Raw genomic sequence first — 19569 nt, 5'->3', positions numbered from 1 at the left:
TTCCCAAAAGGAAAAATAAATGTCATTTATAATTTAAAATTTAAGGATGAATCCATTTAAACTGCTGAATCACTCATATATATGTATACACACACACACACACACACACACACACACACACACATTTTTTTTCTCTCTTTCAGTATTTACTGACTTTTCCTTATCACAACTCCCTGGAAAATGGTCTGCCCATACGTTTGGCATTTAGGTGGGAGGGAAATTCCAAGTGAATGCTACCTACTTAAAGCAGAGAAGGCTATAATTGCTCATCTTTCTACACGTTTGTATGACATAATCTCAACCAGTGGCACCCTTTACTGAAACTTCAATTTTTGACCATATTCTCAATGATTTGAAGTCACTCTGCTGGTGCTGGTGGTTAAGGAAGTTAGCACCCTGACCCAGCTACCAGACGTATGAGGCATTCGATGTTTCTCCTGCTTCCTGTTTCATAGATGTATTGAACATCTTGATATCTCAACATCTCCAAGACTGCCCCCCCCATCTCTAATAAATTCATGGAATTTCTTCCCACCTACTCCCTCAGTGTTATTAAAACAAACTTTCCTCTGCTCAATACAGCCACAGTGGTCCTTCTCCTCCTCCTCCTCCTCTTCCCCCTCCTCCTCCCCCTCCTCCTCCTCTTCCTCCTCCTCCTCTTCCTCCTCCTCCTCCTCCTCCTCCTCCTCCTCCTCCTCCTCCTTCTTCTTCTTCTTCTTCTTCTTCTTCTTCTTCTTCTTCCTTCTTCCCCTTCCCCTTCCCTTTCCCCTTCCTCTTCCTCTTCCTCTTCTTTCTGTTCCTTGTAGCCAAAAACCTTAGCCAGGACACCTTATTACCAAGGTCACAGTCTGATTTGTTCCTGTAGCTGAGCAGTCCGTCTTGCTATTTTCTGCATTCCTCCTGTACAAGCAGCCCCAGGTACTTTGCTCTTCCTTTTAAATTTTACTAGAGGAGCTGCAACAGCCCTCTCTCCTGAAAGCAGAATAGCTTCATTTTGAAAAGCATGTGGAGACTGTCTCCTGGGTAAATGATGACAACGCCGTCACATTATTTGAACATTTAACTGCCTCTATTGAGTAGTTCTCCTCATAGTTTTGATTCATTTGGAATCTAACTGACAAAGATCCCATTACTGGGTGTTCTATCCATAATTTGTCAAAAAATATATAGCAGCGATAAGGAAGAATGAAGCTAATTTGTAATCTGGGAGACTTAACCTGGTTATGCTGATGAACTAACTAAATCGGTCACAAGTTTGAGAGCTTAAAGATTAAAAACCACCATTCTCTAGTTAAACTCTAATTCATTATGTAAACAACACGATTTATAAGTGCAGTCATGTGGAAGGTCTATTTATTTTTCTCATCCAAAGATGCTTTCAAAGAAAAATTGCAAAAAATGTATTTTTCCAACTCATATGTTGCCTGTCATGCCTGGTGTGAGTGCTGAGATGGTTAAGATAAAGAATGAGCAGACTTGCCACGGTCATAGGTATTTGCAGAGAATTCCAAAAATATTAACATTTCTAATAAGAGGTATTTTTCTTTCACTCTTTTCTTTGCTTTCTTTTCCCTTTTGTCTTTTCTTTTTCCCTTTTTTTTTTTGTTTGTTTGCTTGTATGTGATGTTAATTTTTTTTGATGTTCGTAATTGAACCCAGGGGCATTCTACCTTCGGGCTACACTGGCAGCCTTAATTAATTAATTAATTAATTAAAAGGGTGTCACTAGATTGCTGAGGCTGGTCTAGGTCCTGTGATCCTCCAGTCTCAGCCTCCCGAGTACTGGGATTACAGGCCTGTGCTACCACATCCAGCAGCAAGTTGTTTTCTAGATTAAAAAAAAAAAAAATGTTAAAAGAGGAAGATGAAATGCCCAATGAGCCCACAGGTGAAAGTGTCTGGGGAAAGTTAGGAGCTCAGGGTTCTGGGACTGCTCCTTTAAAAAAAAAAATACTGTAAGGAAGAGGATAGTAGAAATAATACTTAAGGTTGTGCCAGGACAGCAGACATGGAGGTTTAGGGGCCAAACTAGTACATTAATGTTTGCCAAGAGCTAAACACCTCTTCTCTTCCTCTGTCCCTCTTCTACACTATTTTAAGGTATAAGCTTCTGTGGTTCAAACACATTCCTATAATGGAATGGTCCTCTTTTGGCATATCAGACTCTAGACTCTATCAGATTTACAGATGGGTGGCAATCCTACAATCACACTTAAGTTTGACAGTGACATTTTAGCTAAATCCCTATCGCTTCCTTTGCATAGCATTTTTTACTTTGCAAAGCCAATTTGTGTGCATCATAGCTTCTTCTAAGTTATGTAATTCATCGTTTTGTTTGGAAGGCTAATGTTGAAGTCAAGATTCTTTGCATTTCGCCGGGCGTGGTGGCGCACGCTTGTAATTCCTGCGCTTGGGAGGCAGAGGCAGGAGGATCGAGGCCAGCCGCGCTGGTTTAAGAGACCCTGTTTCAAAAATACAGAAAATAGATCTGGGAGTGTAGCCCAGAGGTAGAAGGGCTTCCAGGAACCCCAGTACCACCAAAAAAAAAAAAAAAAAAACCAAAACAAAACAAAAAACAAAAAAAAAAACCATTCTTTGCATTTCAACCAATAGAAACTTGAACAAACTGCAAACTTAATAGTGGGAGGTATTTGACTATTTAATTGAAAAGTTCAAGGGGAATGAGTGTTTGTGGCATGTCTGGACTTAGGAACACTAGATGTTGTCAGCCTCTCTTCACTCAGTTCTGTCCCACTCTGTATGCTTCATCCTCCTGTATGTCTTTCCAAAGGTTTCTAGAAATCCAGATTCATATCCTCATAATTTTATATTGCCTATAAAAAGAGGGCTCCTCTTTCTCAATAGTACTAGAAAAAAATAAAGGTCTCTGGATTTATTTGACAGGACCCACTTGAACCTGTGTTCATGCCAGAACTGATGACTATAGCCAAGGAGATGAAATGCATGCTTATCCATGGAGCTGGAGTGTGGGATCTCCACTACCCAAATAAATGGCAGGAGAATGAGAAAAGCATCATCCCCCCAAAAAAATCAAGCTTTTGTTTTGGTTTGTTTGTTTATTTGTGTCTTTTACTAGAGGAAAGAGAATAGGTTCAAGACCAGGAAACCAGCCCATGTCTACCTTGCTTACACAGGGGATATACCACTGAACTATTTTGTGGATTACAGCTCTTTGATATTTTACTTGTAGTCTCTCTCCTGAAACCCCTCGACCCAATGCTATGTCCATGTTCTAGTCATGCTTATTTGGTTTCAAGAAACATATTCACTCAAGACAGTTCAGATGGAGTGGACATGAGGGCACCTCCTGCTGCCTCAAGGCCTCGGTAAGGATTCAGAGCACCTGGAGCCAGGCCCTGAGAGGGCGCTCAGGAGTTGAGGCACACAGGCTCCATTTGCCACTCTCTGCAGATTAATCCCTGGGGCTACACACTCACTGCACATCTTCCCAAACACCTAGACTATCTCTGCTGCCTAGACCTAGGCAGCCTTAGGACTCAAATCCCTGGAGATAAGACAAGTCTCTCATTGCCTGATTTCTGACTTTCTTGGAGGGACCATGGCATTGAACCAGCTTGAGCCACATGACTGCCTTTGATTAAGTTGGGTTCTCTTGAGGAGCTAAATTCTTATATTCCAAAGCCACGCCTTCTTTGGTGAGCACAGCAAGTTTCAGGGGAAGATATAAGTGATGTAAATTTTTGGTTTTGCTGGAAACTGTTGGAAGGGAACATCCCCCGCCCCCCCCATCTAAAAGAACTAAATCTCTTTAGCCTCTTTTCTCACCAGGGAACTGTTGGTGACCTGCAAGGGGTAGTTTTTCTTTAAGAAACTGCTGCACTTGCATGCACTGCCCAGTAAGTGGCAGTAATACACCTCCCCCACCTCCCACATTGAAACCACCAAAACCATCCACTAGCAGTGCACCTACAGAACACTCAAAAGTGCCTGGTAGTTGAATTTATCTCCTATCTACCACAGGTAAAATTTCTTCCCAAGTCCTGTGTTTATATATTTTTATGTTATTGTTGTTATTCTTTTTATTGTTATTATTATTATTATTATTATTATTATTATCATTATTATCATTATCATCATTTGCAGTACTGGGGATTGAACCCTGGGGCATTCTACCTTCGAGCTACACCACTGGCTTTATTTTTTATTCTTTATGTTGAAACAGGGTCTCACTAAGTTGCAGAGGGCCTCATTAAGTAGTCTCAAACCTGCGATCCTCCTGTCTCCACCTCACAAGTATTGGAATTACAAGTGTATGCCACCATGCCTAGCTCTGTGTTCATTAACTACTAATTAGTCTCAATACTCTATCCTTTTTAATGGTAACACTTTTTTTTTTTTTTTGTACTGAAGATTCAACCCAGGAGCATTTTCTCTCTGAGCTACAACCTCAATTCTTTTTAGTTTTGTTTGAAAACAGGGTCTCACTATGTTGCTGACAGTCTCTTTAAGTTGCTGAGACTGTCCTCAAATCTGCGATCCTCCTATTTCAGCCTGGGATTCCAGTACTGGGATTCCAGGTGTGTGCCACCATGCCCAACTAACACGAAAGCTTTTAAAAGAAGAGTCTATTTGCTGTCTCTAACTCTCACATTCTTTTCAAATTTGACCACAACTCCTTACTTTTCAGATTCATTCTCCTAAAACCATTTTCTTCATAATCACCCATATTTGAGTAGTTGCCCAAATCCAAGAAGCATTTTTCATGTATCACCCATTGTCATTCTCCTGTATCTGAATTGCTTATCTTCATTTCTAAATTTTAATCTCTTTTCTCCAAAAACTCTGGTTACTGCATGTCAGGCTTCCTCAACCACATAAGGAACTTGTGGGTAACCTTTGCCTGATGGCTCATCTCACTCCCTGAATCTGCTTACAAAAACCCACACAGTCAGCTTTTCTCTTCATTTCAAGTTTATTGTCTTAGTTTGGAGTCTTGTCTTCTTTCCCCCAACCCCAGAGCCTAATGCACTGTGACCCTGCTAAAAAGACTCAACATCTCTGTTCCTCAGCTTTCCCTTTTATAAAATAAAGATGGTTATGGTATCTACCAACAAAGACTTAAAGACTGGTGTGAGAATTAAATATGCATTTTCAAGCTATAATGCAATGTCTAATTTATAGTTGGCACACAATACATAGTTACTAAACGCATTAGTTAATCTTTGCTTTCTTTACAGTTCCTGGCATATGGTAGGTGCTCGCTAAATATTCACTGAACTGCATTGGGTAGAATTAAATTGATCTGGAGCAAATACAGAACAAGAAGTATCATAAGACTTCTCAAGCCATAAACTTTAAATTTTAAGATATAGATGATTTCCTTTGGGGCTCTTCTTTAGGATTGAATAAAAAATGAAAGAATAACTTTATATTCTTACAATTCCACATTTTTTTAAAATTTCATTTGGTCTGAAAATTAAGATTTTTCTGAATAAGGAACAGTGCACCACCCCATTTTTCTATCATTCTTCCATCACTGACATGTTTATCTTCTCCATCTTCCAAAAGGTTCTTGGTAGGCCTCTCTTACCTGTCAACTTGTCAGACTTACCCATGAGCCTTCAGCTCTACTCTGAGAAGTCTTCCATGGGCTTTCAGGCCAGCCCACAGCTCCCCACAGGCTCCTACATTACATCTGTGCATCCTGGGCACATCATTTTATTTATGATGAACTGTTCTTACCTGCCTCACTCCACAGAAACTTTTAAAGAATGGGAAATGAGCCTTGGTTGTTATATATGAGCACCTGATAATTTGATATTATATTACAAAATAGGCACTGACTATTCTTTTGCAAATAATTGAATGACTAAATGCAGAAATACCCTTATCTTTATCTTTTTATATTCATCTATAGAACAAAGTAAAACAAAACAACACTCTTTCCAACATCTAGTATCCACTTCACTAAAGAATCTGTTCTCTTGAATGACCTCCATCTCAGAAACTCCCCCCCATCTCTCCCTCCCTCCCTTCCTCCCTCCCTCCCACCCTCCTGTACAAACACACACCTGCACACACGCACATGCATGTGCGCACTACATCTGCACTAAATGGCATGAAAAGAACTTGCACTTACAGTAAAGGTTATCTCTCTTAGCATTCAGTACATCTTATGACACCTGCTATATTCTGTTTTGTATTTTCTTTGATTTCCTCTATTAGCCCTTACATTATTAGAAACATTTTGACACGTTTCTACAACTTAACATGCCAATCTCATTGCTGTGCAGATAGAAAGCACTCAATAAATATTTGTGAAATTGATTTGAATTATGGGATCCTTTAATAAGTTTTATACTTTATAGAAATTCTTTTTGACTATAGTTTCTAGCCAATTTAAACCATTTTGTCTGAAGTTCTGAGCTATTTTATCTTAGATAATACTCTGTCACTTTTTCTTAAAGGGTTGCTCACTATTTTGAACAAATTTTTGTTACTTGATCAAGTATTTGAAACAAATATCTGTGATAATTTCCACTTCTCTCTTTGAGGTTTGTGTGTTTCCTTTTTAATAATATTATCATTTAGCATACTCTATTATATTTCATGACATTTCTCTCCCTTTCTACATACACACACACATACACACACACACATGCGTAAGTGTATCAATTTTCTTTACTGATGATTTAAACAATATTTTGGAAGCAGTCATTCAACAAATGCTTATTGAACTTTCAGTATATGCCAAATATTGCCTAGGTGCTGCAAATGCAATAATAAGGGATGTAGGTATCTATCATCCCTACTCTGCATGAGTTTGCATCCTAAGGGAAACAGCTGAGGAGGAAACACACCAGCCTGATATGTCAGGTGGAGGTAGGCACTATAGGAAAAGTAAGGCTGGGAAAGCAGTGTTGAGTGGTGTTGGCTGGTGTCATTTTTCAAAGGTGGGGAGGAAAGCCTCCTGTAAGAAGGTGCCATTTGATCAAAGATCGAGGACCTGAGGCAATGGAGTTCCACAAAGAGGAATTGATGAGTTCAAATTCCCCGAGGCAAACGTGATTGGCAGGGATGAAAAACATCAGCTTGGACAGTGGAGTACAGGCAGTCTTGGTGAGAAGAAAATCAGTCCATTCGTGGAGGCCAGACCATGCACATGTTTTAGATCACATGATAGACTTTGCTTTCATTCTTATCAAAATATGAACCCCTTGAACTCACTGTATACTGTGAACATTGGTTTGTTTGTTTCTTTTGCTTTTGTGGCACTGAAGATTGAACCCAAGGGTATTCTACCTCTGAACTGCATCTTCAGCCCTTTTTATTTTTTTGTATTAAAACAAAGTCTCACTAGGTGGCTGAGAATCTCACTAAGTTGCTGAGGCTGGTCTCAAACCTATTCTCCTGTCTTAGTTACCCACGTACTGGGATTAGAAGGGTACACTAACATGGCCATCTGTGACTTAATGCCACTGGATTGAAACCTTAAAAATGGTAAATTTTATGTTATGGATATTTCATTGAAATTTTTTAATACTAAGGATTGAACCCATTGGAGTTCTATGTGCTATTTCTCCTGCCCTTTTTAAATTAGTTTTACTTTTTCTTTTAATACAAGGTCTCAATAAATTGCTGCATACTGGCCTTGAACCATTGATCCTTCTGTCTCCATCTCCCAAGTTCTGGAATTACAGACATGCATCACCATGCCCAGCTTTTGCTGCAATTTTTAGAGTCTCGAGTTCATTCTGTGTACCAGAATCAGTTTCAAGTCCTGGTGATCATAAGAAGACACAGATGACCCAGGCCTTCAGAACATGCTGTAATAGAGTCTGGTCCATATACTACAAATGTTAATACACAATGTGAAGTAGCATAGATTATATTTCAAGTGAGAGGGCTAGCCTAGGCTCTTGCAGTATGTGTTCTCAGAAAACAGACCAGAGAGATGCTCTCTGAAATAAAAGGATTTACTCAAATAAGTTTGAGCAATTATCCTTCATCCACCCCATATGGAAAATCATGGTATGCACTGGCACATGACTGATCCTTAAAAACTGCCTGGCGTGGTGGTACATACTTGTAATCCAGCATTTGAGAGGCTGAGACAGGAGGATCTAGGTTCGTGCCCAGCTTCAGCTACTTAGTGAGGTCCTTTTCAACTCAGGGAGACCCTGTTTCAAAATAAAGAATAAAAAATAGGGCTGGGGGTGTAGCTTGGAGGTAGAATGCCCCTGAATTCCATGCCCAGTACCTAAAAAAAAAATTTAATGAAAATGGTTGAACTCTTTTTTTTATCTGGTGTTGCTAAACCATTTGATCATAAGTCCATTTCTCTTGAATCACATATGAAGATCCTGTTTCAAAGAACCTCTGTCACAGAGGATGACAAGGTGGGGTAGGAAGGAAGGAGTCTGTGGGCTGAACCCAAATGGAAAGGTGATAGTTAGCTTAGACAACAGGAAGGACATTCAAAACAGAAGCAGTGTGAAGGAATTCACTTCAAAATCCCTCTCCTGCAGCTTGCCTCTTCAAATACCATTGAAGAATATCTATTGATAAAATCATAATCTTCAGGACAACTGATAAGCTTCTAAAACATGCAGGATGTTAAAGACTAAGATTAATTATTTTGCAGAAGTTACCTTAATTTCTTGCCATTATTTTCTAAGCAACAAAGTTAAGGCCCAGAGAGACTATAACTTACTCCGTCATCCCTGCCTGTTCGATGGCAGAGTGTTAGCTTTCTTACTCTGGGGCCAAGGTCCTGTTCCATAAAGAAGGGAGTTATGGTCTCTGTATGTCTGCCATAGACACTTTGAAATTAAAGCAAAAAATCAATTCCTATGCAAGATGAAGATTTCAGCATGCACTAGATATGGAAACAGAATCAAATTAAAGAACAACGCAGGCTTGGATTTTAATGAAGCTCATCTTTGTTTCCTTTGCAGATCAAATTTTTGGCTCTCATCTGCACACAGTGTGTGAACGTGAAAATTCCACAGTTCCGTGGTTTGTAAAGCAATGCATTGAAGCTGTTGAAAAAAGAGGTGGGTAACTGAATATGCAGCAGCTCCCCTCATCGCTGCACCCTCCGATCAACCAACGCTCAAGTCAGCAGTGCCACTTGATTTGTCTGCGAAGCCATGCAATTAAAACTTGACTTTTGTTAATCGGTTAAGAGGATCAGGTTTCTTATTAACTTCAGTTTGTTTTTACAATAGGGACATTAGTAATTCTCACTAATGTTCTTTTTTTTTCTTAATATTTTGTCTGTCTGACATACTGTTGATTCAATTGCAAACTTCTTGTTTCCAAGCCAGTGATAAAACATTCATAAAATATCAGCACTCACAGTGTTAGAACCCTCCTAACATCCGTGCTGGTAGATGTGGTGCCAGAACAATTTTTGGTAAGCCCCCAACATTACCCAAGTGAAGCAAATAGCATTTCTACTTGCGCACAGTGATACCCATCTTTCTCGTGTTTCTATTGAGTGCAGAATACGGCTAACTGATTTCCTTGGAACAATTAACAGACGCACCTCCACTGTGAACATGACCTTTGATTCCTCTTTTTCGACATTCAGTTTTTCATCTTAAATTATTTCATCTTACCAAAGAGAACAAAACAAAACCCAATTGACTCATCATTTCTAGGCTAGTCGATCTGTGGGGTGTTTTTCCTTCAAAGGATGACTTCATTCATTCAAGGTCACTTTTCCTGGAAGATGCACAGATTAGATGCAGAATCTTAAAAAAATGTATTGTATAAAAATGTGAAGCTTCATCACCATCTGTTACAAGTTTATAACATATTCCTAGGATCTAGGGGATTATATATCATGTAAAAGATAGAGGTGTTTTCAGAAAAAAAGGAATTGGTGAACCTATTCTCATTTCCGATTCCTGGTCTCTTAAAACAATAGAACCAAAGGGAAAAAATCTTTACCAAGTAATCTGCTAGGAAAAAGCCATTTTAATTCTCTCAATGTTACCTGGCTTTATTATAGAAGCATAATAAAAATGGTCTGCAATTTCTAACTCCTGGAAATTCATACTTTAATTATACTGTAAGGACAGCCTTGGGATCCTATTATTCCCATATCAATAGGGAATGAGAGAATAACACGAGGGGGAAGACTGGGTAGAGAATGTGGATAAAGACAGTGGCTTTGAGAAAAGCATATCAACACATCAGAGAGGAGAGGTGAGAGAGAGAGAGAGAGAGAGAGAGAGAGAGAGAGAGAGAGAGAGAGAAGAATAAACATAACGAGAGATGTCAGTGAGAAATGAAGTCATTTGGAATATAGAAAGAAATGTGCTTTTATTGCATGTTGCAATTTCATTTAATTTTATAAGTGCATATTTTAGGAATAAATATTATTTTATACGTACTTAAAGCCAAAATGGATCACTGAGAATATTATAATGTTATTATTTCCAATAGCTAAATTATCATCATTCCCAGGAAATCTTCATACACTTATAAATACTCAGCACTGACAGTGTGAGCACTGTAATATTAGACCAAAAATCCAAATAGGACATTGGGGGAAGCTACATGTAATAAGATGTATGCATGTATGAAAAAAAGCTCTATACCTCATGATTGATAAATTTAGCGTAGGCAAAATGAAAACACTACTAGATGCTGCTTCTTGGTGTGTGGGTACTATATAATATTGTAAAGCAGAAATGTCTATAAATAGAAACTGTATCTTTTGTTTATGGCACTTTGTTAGTGATTTTTAATAAAATAAGACAATGTTTCTGCTGACAGGGGAAATGGTATCCCGCATTACATTTCATTGTCCCAATGTTTACTCTTAAAATGAATTTGTAGATCCAGCACTAAACAGGCGCTAATCACACATATGATTATGAAAATAATTTCTGGGCATCTTAATGAAACTCCAAGACTTTACAATTCTGCAAAGCAACTGATAATTCGAAGTGCTTTGGCAGTGTCAGCTTTAAGAAACTCTATAGAAATGTTCAATAAAAACTCAGATGCACAAGACAAATGTCTCACGTCAGTGCAAGATTTACAAATTGTGTACTTTTGATTACATTTTCTATGATCATTTTGTTGGATTAATATTCTTACATTTGGACGCCAATTCTATTTACTCAAAGTGTTTTTTTTTTTTTTTTTTTTTTTTTTTACTAAATTCTGGCATACAGCACCTCAGGACAGAAATAATTTATGTGAATCTAAGTCCAATGTTTATACAAGCTTCTGATGACATTTTATGCTGGGGTTGATATTAGGAGGTAGCATGTAAGGTGCCAAGTTTCTCGGCACGACTGGGACTCAGCATATCTAAAGCCTTCCTTTTAATGGCCAGACCCTCTTCTGGCCAACATACCCAACTGCGGAGTCATGGGAAATGTGAACGGGCCGTTATGGGAAAGGCACAGTTAATGAAAATGTGTGTTTACTCTCACAGTCTTAGGGAAACTGCCCCCCTACTCACTACAGCAGTCCATTGGCTGTTAAACAAAAAAAATTTTTCTGTCTTCCTCTTTGTTTTTCTTAATATTATTTTCTCTATGTATTTTCTAAATGTATCTTACATGCTTGATTTAAATTGAAATATCATGAAGAAGATAGATCTGACCATTCATTCTTTTTTTTGTGTGTGTGTGTGTGGGGGGGGGTCTAGGGCTAGAACCGAGGGGCATTTGACCTCCAAATTACACCCCCTGCCCTATTTTTTATTCTTTATTTTGAAACCAGGTCTCACTGAGTTGCAGAGGGCCTAAGTACCTGAGGCTGTCCTCAAACCACCATCCTCCAGTCTCAGCCTGCCGAATGCTGGGATTACAAGCGTGCGCCACCACACCCGGCTCATTCTTTCATTCAATCATTTGTTCATTCAGTTAGTTATTGTCTTACTGCTAGGATTTGGTGAATCAAACTGTTCATGTGGCCATACTTTCCTCAAAGAAGTTCAGCTCCAGAGTTCAAGGTGCACATTTTATTCACCTCCAATATGGTGATTTTAGTTACTTTTTAAGATTTACATCTCTTGGACATGCCTAGGAAACCCAATGTAAGCCAACTTGAAAACAATTTTAGTATGTTTTCTTACCTTAATTTGTTTCTCTCTTTTCCTCTAATCCACCAGAATTTTCTTTTTGTTGCCAATCATTATGACTAAGTTGAAGCCATTTTAGTGGTTTCTGACCTTGCCTTGCTAACATATACAGTGGCAAGTTACTGTACTTGACTCTCTCCGTGGCTCATCCTCATCCTCCCTCCCAGCCTTCACAGTGCACATTGGCAAAAAAACTCAAGTCTTTTCCCAAAGCCATTTCTGTGAAAATATTAAATTAGCATTCAGTTAATTCTAATTTATATGATTAGTGAAATGAAATCTTCTGAAATAATTTTTGGGGGTTTGGGGAACACCCTGGCAGAGGAAGGTATTGAGAGCTATCAGTATATAGATTTTAGCAGTGAGAAGTTCATTTTCCACTACTTTATAGAATATTTTATGACGTTTATAATGATGTCAGGTATAGAGAGAAATTGCTACTTTAAAATTGGGTCACTTGTATTCTTTAGAGACAACAGCTTCAGCATAGTATAAACTGGTGAAACAAGCAGCACGACCTGAAGTTATAATTCTCTTGAAGTAAAGCATGTAACTGACTCCTTTTGTAGAGACTCAGTATTTGAAAAGACACATGGCACCAGACACAACATACCAGCACTAAGCATATGTTGTATGCAGATAACAAGCAACTATTGAGCACCTACTGTATGTCATTTTTCAAGCCACCACCTAATAACATGGTAGAAGTAGACCTCAAGCCAGTATACATAAAAGTGATTATGTATATATTTTATCATAGACCATGGTAAGTCCTATCAGAAAGAAGGACACTACTAGACAGAATTGCTGTTGTGAACGTAAAAAGTAGGGGAATTTATGTGCTTAGCACTGATATAATAGACCCTGAGCAACAAACACATAGCTGTCTTGTTTTTCACTTCCTCATACAACCAAGAGAAGTTTAATTTTTGCCTTATTTTACCAGTTTTTTTAATTAAAATGTTGGGACAGTGCAGTATAATGAGAAATGTAATGTGAGATACTTAAAAAGATACATCTTAAATGAAAAACTTGTCCTTTTTGCCCAACAATAATGAACACGTATCTTGCTAGAGACACTTTCAATGCAGCAATGCAGTTAACTGATTGGAAAACCATATTTTGGCCCTACTCTTATTTTTGTAGGCCTAGTACATTTGTTTGTGAGGGATAGAACTGATTTTTTAATCTAATATCATTTGGGTTGACATTATTTGGAATACAGTCTAACAATTCATTCTTCCTTCAAGATTCCCAGTTCTGGTTAATATGCCCAAGAACTAAAGAATTAAGATGATAGCTAAAGAACTGTTACCCAATAATATAAATATACTTAAAATTATGAAACTGTTGAGGTGGAAAATTTTATATTATGTGCTTTTTACCTAAATATTTAACAACGATACGTTTTCCATATTTGGTGATTCCAGGTATGAAGAATGCCTCAACAGATACTCAACAACAAAAATTTTGTCCTTTCTGTCTTTTTTCTGAAACACAAAAATGCTATGACAGGAATGATACACAAAGTCACATACTTGAGTCGGTGCCTAAAACCACCCTGGGATCCATAACTGCACTTGAGGATTTAAGGAAGACCTTTAGTCTACTTCTGAGAAGGTCCTTAGCCTCCAAAGCTTTATCTCTCAACTTGACTTCATAGCAGCTGTTATATTTTTTTGCTGTCGTTTGTTTGACAGGATCCAGTTATAGGTTCCGATGTCTGTTTAAAGAAACAAGGAGGCTGTTGGCTTTAAAATCCCCTTATTGCTTGTGTGATCAGCATTTTCCCAGGCTTTTCTACATAGTTTGCCAAGCGAAGGGACTGACCTTTTGTAGCAAACACTTTTTCATTTCAAAATGCTCACTTTGATTTTTGTCCCATTTTATACTCATTCCAAACTGTTTACAACCCACTAAAAATGACTGTGAATTATATGTTTGTGTAATGGATTCCTTTTGTGGTCTGAGTGGAATGTTTACTTTGAACAATTAGTTATCTTTGGGTAGATTATAGCAACTTGGAAAAAGAATGACTAAAATTATTATTATACCTTAACTGTTTCTTTTTTGGTAATTCCTCTGCTGTTATACAAAATTTAGGAGCATGTCACATTAACGAGCCCATGACATTACAAATAAAATCTATTTTCCTGGATGAATATTAATTTGTTAATGTCATAAGGAAGAATGGTTAGACACCCTAGTCAGGAATATCGAACCTGTGCAACATCCTAAGATGGAATATACATAAATACATGAATATTTGATATATACCTGTTGCATTTTCATATTAAGCAAGGCCTCCGTTGTATATACTTATTATATAAGACGCATAGATATAGAATAGCTATTATTTTGAGACATATGAAGCTTGTAGTTGTTAATCTAACTTTCCTAGTACTGGGTTTGGTGAGTCAGCCTGCCTCTTCAGACCCTACTTTTTACTTTTACGCAAAAATAAAATTTTACATCACCATTTCTCATTGCCTCAGAATTCAGGCCCCTAAAGTGCAGATCATATTGCGTTCACTAGACAAGCTCTGCTCCCAGTTCTGCTAATTTTATACTGTTCTTTCCTTCCCACTTTGGGATAATCTATTATAGCTGGATCCAGGCACGCACTAATGGCTGATACTTCCATGAAGAATGTGCAATTTGTACTGTTTAGTTTCTGATGAGATTCTTGAAAACTTTTATGATTCTGTCTTGCTCCGGAGAGACTTCTGCTTGCTAGTTTTATAAGCAGCGAATGAAAAAAAAAGTAACAAAAACAAAACAAACTGATAAAAATTACATGCTTAAAAAATAAAAGTCAAGAGTACAAGATAAGCGCTTTTTCTTTTTCCCCAGAGAATATTTGTGAACTGGACAAAAATGTTTCTGAGGGCAGTGACCTGTGGGTTTTTATTTTCCTTTCTTTCTTTTAATGCTTGCTTTTAATGCGCAAAGTGAGGCATACACACAAATTTACAATGGAGATGATCCTCGAGGAGGCTTCATGAGAGTTCGCTGCAAATTAACTTAAGATTTTCTCTCTGAGCTAAAATGAAGACCAGTTTTGTGCTTGGGTGTTTTGTGTTTTGCTTTGCTTTGCTTTGTTTTAACGCAGCCACAAAGACAGCCACCTTCCTGACAGCAGTCCTGTTGTGCTGGGTCCAAGTTGGAATTGGCTCTTCAGGGTAGTCATGCTGGGGCCTCTGTGTCTGTAAGAAAGCCACATTCAAGGCTAGTGGGGAAGACAAAAATCAAAAAAGAGTAAACAGGAAACAGCCAACAAAAGTATAAAAGAAACCAGGAAAAGACAACCCAAAGAAATCAGAGATGACAAGGTGGAGAGAGGGGGAGAAGCTGAGTTTTGCAATTAAGAAAACAAATGTGGCTCAAAGGGCATCCTTGTGAGGTCTGTAATGAAGAGAAGATTGACTGCTGGACCAGTTGCCATCTCTGCCCTAGTTACCTGATCCTGTTTCTCTATTCCAGAGAAATTTACTTTTGCTCAAAAACTAAAAAAAAAAAAAAAAAAAAAAAAGACTGCTTGAAATTTAAATCTTGCGTACAGTGTGAATGTGCATAGATTCTGTGTAGAGACTAGTAATTAATTCCCGGTACTTATTAATGACAGTTAATTGAGTTTATCTACATCTAGCAACACATGGCAATCTTATTATCAAAGAGAGCTTAAACATCACAGAAGTGAACATAGGAGTAAATGTGCAGTTCAGTAACCAAAAGGGCTCTAACAAACACAGCAGACGTGGCTCTGGTCACATCAGTCAGCGGATATTCCCACACTCTAGAATCCAGGATGCATAACGATAAATAAGGTCTCTTCCCAGATAAAGCCCGAGTCTAATTTCTAACCTCTACCCTCATTCCCACCCCATCCTAAAGTTTGGGTTCTTAACATACTTTTCAAGTTGGAAGGAAGGAAAGGCAAAACGAAGACCCTAGGCATTAGCTTCTTACTGTGGGTGGAGGACTACAGCAGTACATCAACCTACTGAGATGCAATACTCTAAAATATCCCATGGTGGTGTTATTTACATGATGGGAGTTCTAAGTTTTCCCATTATAAGGCCCTCTATTCAGAAGTTAATAGTTCAACCATAAAAATAATCTTGGCTCAAAGTTGGCAGGATGTTTTAGCCTGGAAACAAATGTTTATATAATTAAAAAAATAAAAAAGCATGCATTTGGAAACCTTTCAGGGTTTCAAAAAGTGGGAGCAAAAAGGAATACTAATAATAAGGCAGTCAGAGATTTTCATGTATTTATTGCCCTAGGATTTAAAAATGACTTTGTACCAAGCAAAGTTGTATGCGCCAGTAATCTCAGTGACTTGGGAGACTGAGGCTGGAGGATCACAAATTTGAAGCCAACCTGAGAATTTAGAGAGCCCCTGTTTCAAATAAAAAAATAAAAAGTCTGGGAATACAGCTTAGTGGTACAGTGTACATGGATTCAATCCCCAGAACCATTAAGAAAAGAACTTGTAGTTTTTCAATATAACTTTTCATTCTTGAAAAGGTTTTCTTTTTTCTTTTTTTCTTTTTTTGGTGGTACTGGGGTTCTTGGAAGCCCTTCTACCTCCGGGCTACACTCCCAGATCTATTTTATATTTTAATTTGGAAACAGGGTCTCTTAAGCCAGCGAGGCTGGCTTCGAACCTGTGCGATCCTCCTGTCTCCACCTCCCAACCGCAGGGATTACAAGTGTGCGCCACTACGCCTGGCTTCAATATACATGTATATTTTTTTTTAAAAGAAAACTTTTTCAGCCAGGCATGGTGGCACACACTTGTAATCCCCGTGCTTGAGAGGCAGAGACAGGAGTATCACGCAGGTTCAAAGCCAGCTTCAGCTGGCTTAAGAGACCCTGTTTCCAAATAAAATATAAAATAGGTCTGGGAGTGGAGCACAGAGGTAGAAGGCCCATCCCCAGTACCACCAAAAAATTAATAATAAAAAGTTATTGTTTATTGGTGGAGTAAGAATATATGCATATTATACTTGTATAGGCATTTTCCCAGAGCTTAAAAATCTATAGATAAGAACTCTTCAATTTATTTAGAGAGCTATAAAAGAAACTAAAATATTGCTCTTTTGGTTTTATATTGATTTTTTTTTAATTTTTAGGATAAGAAATGACCCTTTTCAAGGACTCTTCATACTTTCATGTAAAATGTGTCCAACTTAAGCATTAATCATTAATCCACATATATACTAAAAAAATCCAGATTCCAGATGAAGTAGTTACATTGGCCTGTATAAATAAACATGGCCTATTTTCTTTTAAATAATTTTTTTTAGTAATTTATCTCCTTAAGAAATTGGTATCTTAGAAATTTCTCTAAATTCTTTGGGAAGTTATCGCACAGCATAATGATTATGAAGTTAGAAATGTTTATCTTGCATTAAAAATAATCTTTTCTTTTCTAGTTTTATCTCTTTTAGCCTAATTTTATACTTCTGAAGCCACATCCTATTTTCAGTACAGAAAACAAAACAAACAAACAAATAAAAAACCAAGGGCAAGGCACTTTGAGAAGGAAAAAATAACTGTGCAATACCAAAAATAGATCTGAAATGATCATGCTGGAAGTGTCCTTGACGTTACAGAAGACCATAGACCTACTATGTAAAAACACACACTTTTTTAGCTGGGTGTGGTGGCACACACTTGCAATCCCAGCATTTAGGAGGCCAAGACAGGAGGATGTCAGTTCATGGAGAGCCTCAGCTACGACTTAGTGAGGCCCTTTGCAACTTAGTGAGACCGTGTTTCAAAATAAAGAATGAAAAACGGGGCTGGAGGTAGAATATCCCTGGGTTCCATCCCCAGTACAGCAAAACACACATAAACATACACACACACACACACACACACACACACACACACACACACACACATACACTTTTTAAGGAAAAAAAAAATTCCTGAGATTAGGGTGAAAGCACAGATTACAGAAGAAAAATATTTAAATTTTTTTTTAGAACTTGGTGTGCACATTCAACAAGGGGTCAGCTCCCCACAGAATGCCTGGTAATGAGAATAATCAACAAATTGTGAATAAATTCCTGAATTATATCAACATGGGTTAACTCATCATTGGATAGTATTTTGCCTTTGCTACACCTGCACCTAGTTGAGACTATAAAATACCAATGGCCAACCGTTCTTGAATGAAGGAAGTTGTATGATATGCACGGAGTAATGTGGTTTGCAGACCTGTTTTCTTAAGCATCTGAACAAGTCCACTTGTGGAGAGAATGTATTACATTGGTCAATAGGTATCGTTCACTCCATCAATACCCAGCTTTGCTAAACAATTGAAGTTAAATTTCCTTAAAGATTTTATTTGCATCAATTTTTGGTTATTCCATTTAAGTTAACCATCCAGCCGCTACTAAAATATCCATTCTCTACTCATTTTCATCAGAGGAAGTCATATCCCATTAGGCATTGTTTCAACACCAATAGCCTGCTGTTTTTAATCAAGTAATTGAATGGCAACTATGACTTATAATTGACATGCCTGAGAACAGTCAGGCGTGGGCTTGGTTCTCATAACCACACAGAAAGTTGAGCCCTACATCTTTTTCTTTTATTTGGAATTGTTATGGAGTGCTATTGTGATTCTCTCTGATTTAGTTCTTTTTGGCTATCTTACTTCTGATTCCATATTATATGACTGGTGACTCTCAGAAAATTTTTACTTCATTGATAGTCCTTTTTTTTTTTTTTAGTTGAAAGAGTCTGTCAAATAATTTAGAACACAAAATATATGGTCAATACAAACTTATCAATTTGGACCTAATGAAGAAAGAATATCGATGCCTTAAATGCCGATATGGACATTAGTTTCATTTCCTTTAAATTAACCTCCTAGAGGAAAACAGATAAACTCTGTTGGTGCTGCCAAAGGCTCTGTAAGTTGGACCGTTATCTTCCTCATTTTAAATGGATGCTCTTCTTGAATGTTTACATTTTTGACAGTCTGGGCTAACTTAACTCAATGATCTCCCTACAGAAAAGGTATTACCCACCAGACAGTACTGTGCTCACCAAGGTCAGCTCTTACCGTTCTCTCTTGAGCATGAGCATTTGGCCATGCCTTTGTAATTGTACGGCCTCATATTGGAGTTGCTTTGTTTGGCCCAGAGTCTGATGGCAGAAAAAAAACCATACATTTTCCTTCTGGCTCTGGTTCTTAACTCTCACATTTCACGCTACTCAGTCTCTCAGGGTGACATCAAGTGTACCTAAAGCTTCAGTGAGTGCTTCAATCCCTGATGGACTGCAGAGTTCCCTGTATATGAACCATCCCTCAGGCTTTTTACAATTCTCTTCAGATTTTGTTCAAAAAATGCACTTCTGGAATTTTCCTCCAGCACCTCAAATGCTAGTTTTTCAAACTGAAGTGATGACATTCCATAATTTTCCCCTCCTTTTAACTCATAGCTCAGTCAATGACA

At 37.9% G+C, this 19569-nt stretch overlaps 1 protein-coding gene across 1 annotated transcript in view; it reads left to right on the top strand.

Annotated features, from left to right (window-relative positions):
- The window catches only part of ARHGAP15 (Rho GTPase activating protein 15), a gene marked incomplete at both ends in the record, with an annotated part of 624759 nt that overhangs the window by 364462 nt on the left and 240728 nt on the right, over nt 1–19569 (top strand). The window contains one exon of the mRNA XM_080689640.1: nt 8940–9038. Within this exon, the coding sequence (XP_080545766.1) occupies nt 8940–9038 (99 nt within the window). The remainder of the gene's footprint in view (nt 1–8939; nt 9039–19569) is intronic.

Source organism: Muscardinus avellanarius, assembly GCF_963383645.1.
Source record: "Muscardinus avellanarius genome assembly, chromosome: 2".
NCBI lineage: Eukaryota > Metazoa > Chordata > Mammalia > Rodentia > Gliridae > Muscardinus > Muscardinus avellanarius.
Note: the sequence above shows the minus strand (reverse complement) of the source record. Positions and strands in the feature narration are given on the sequence as shown.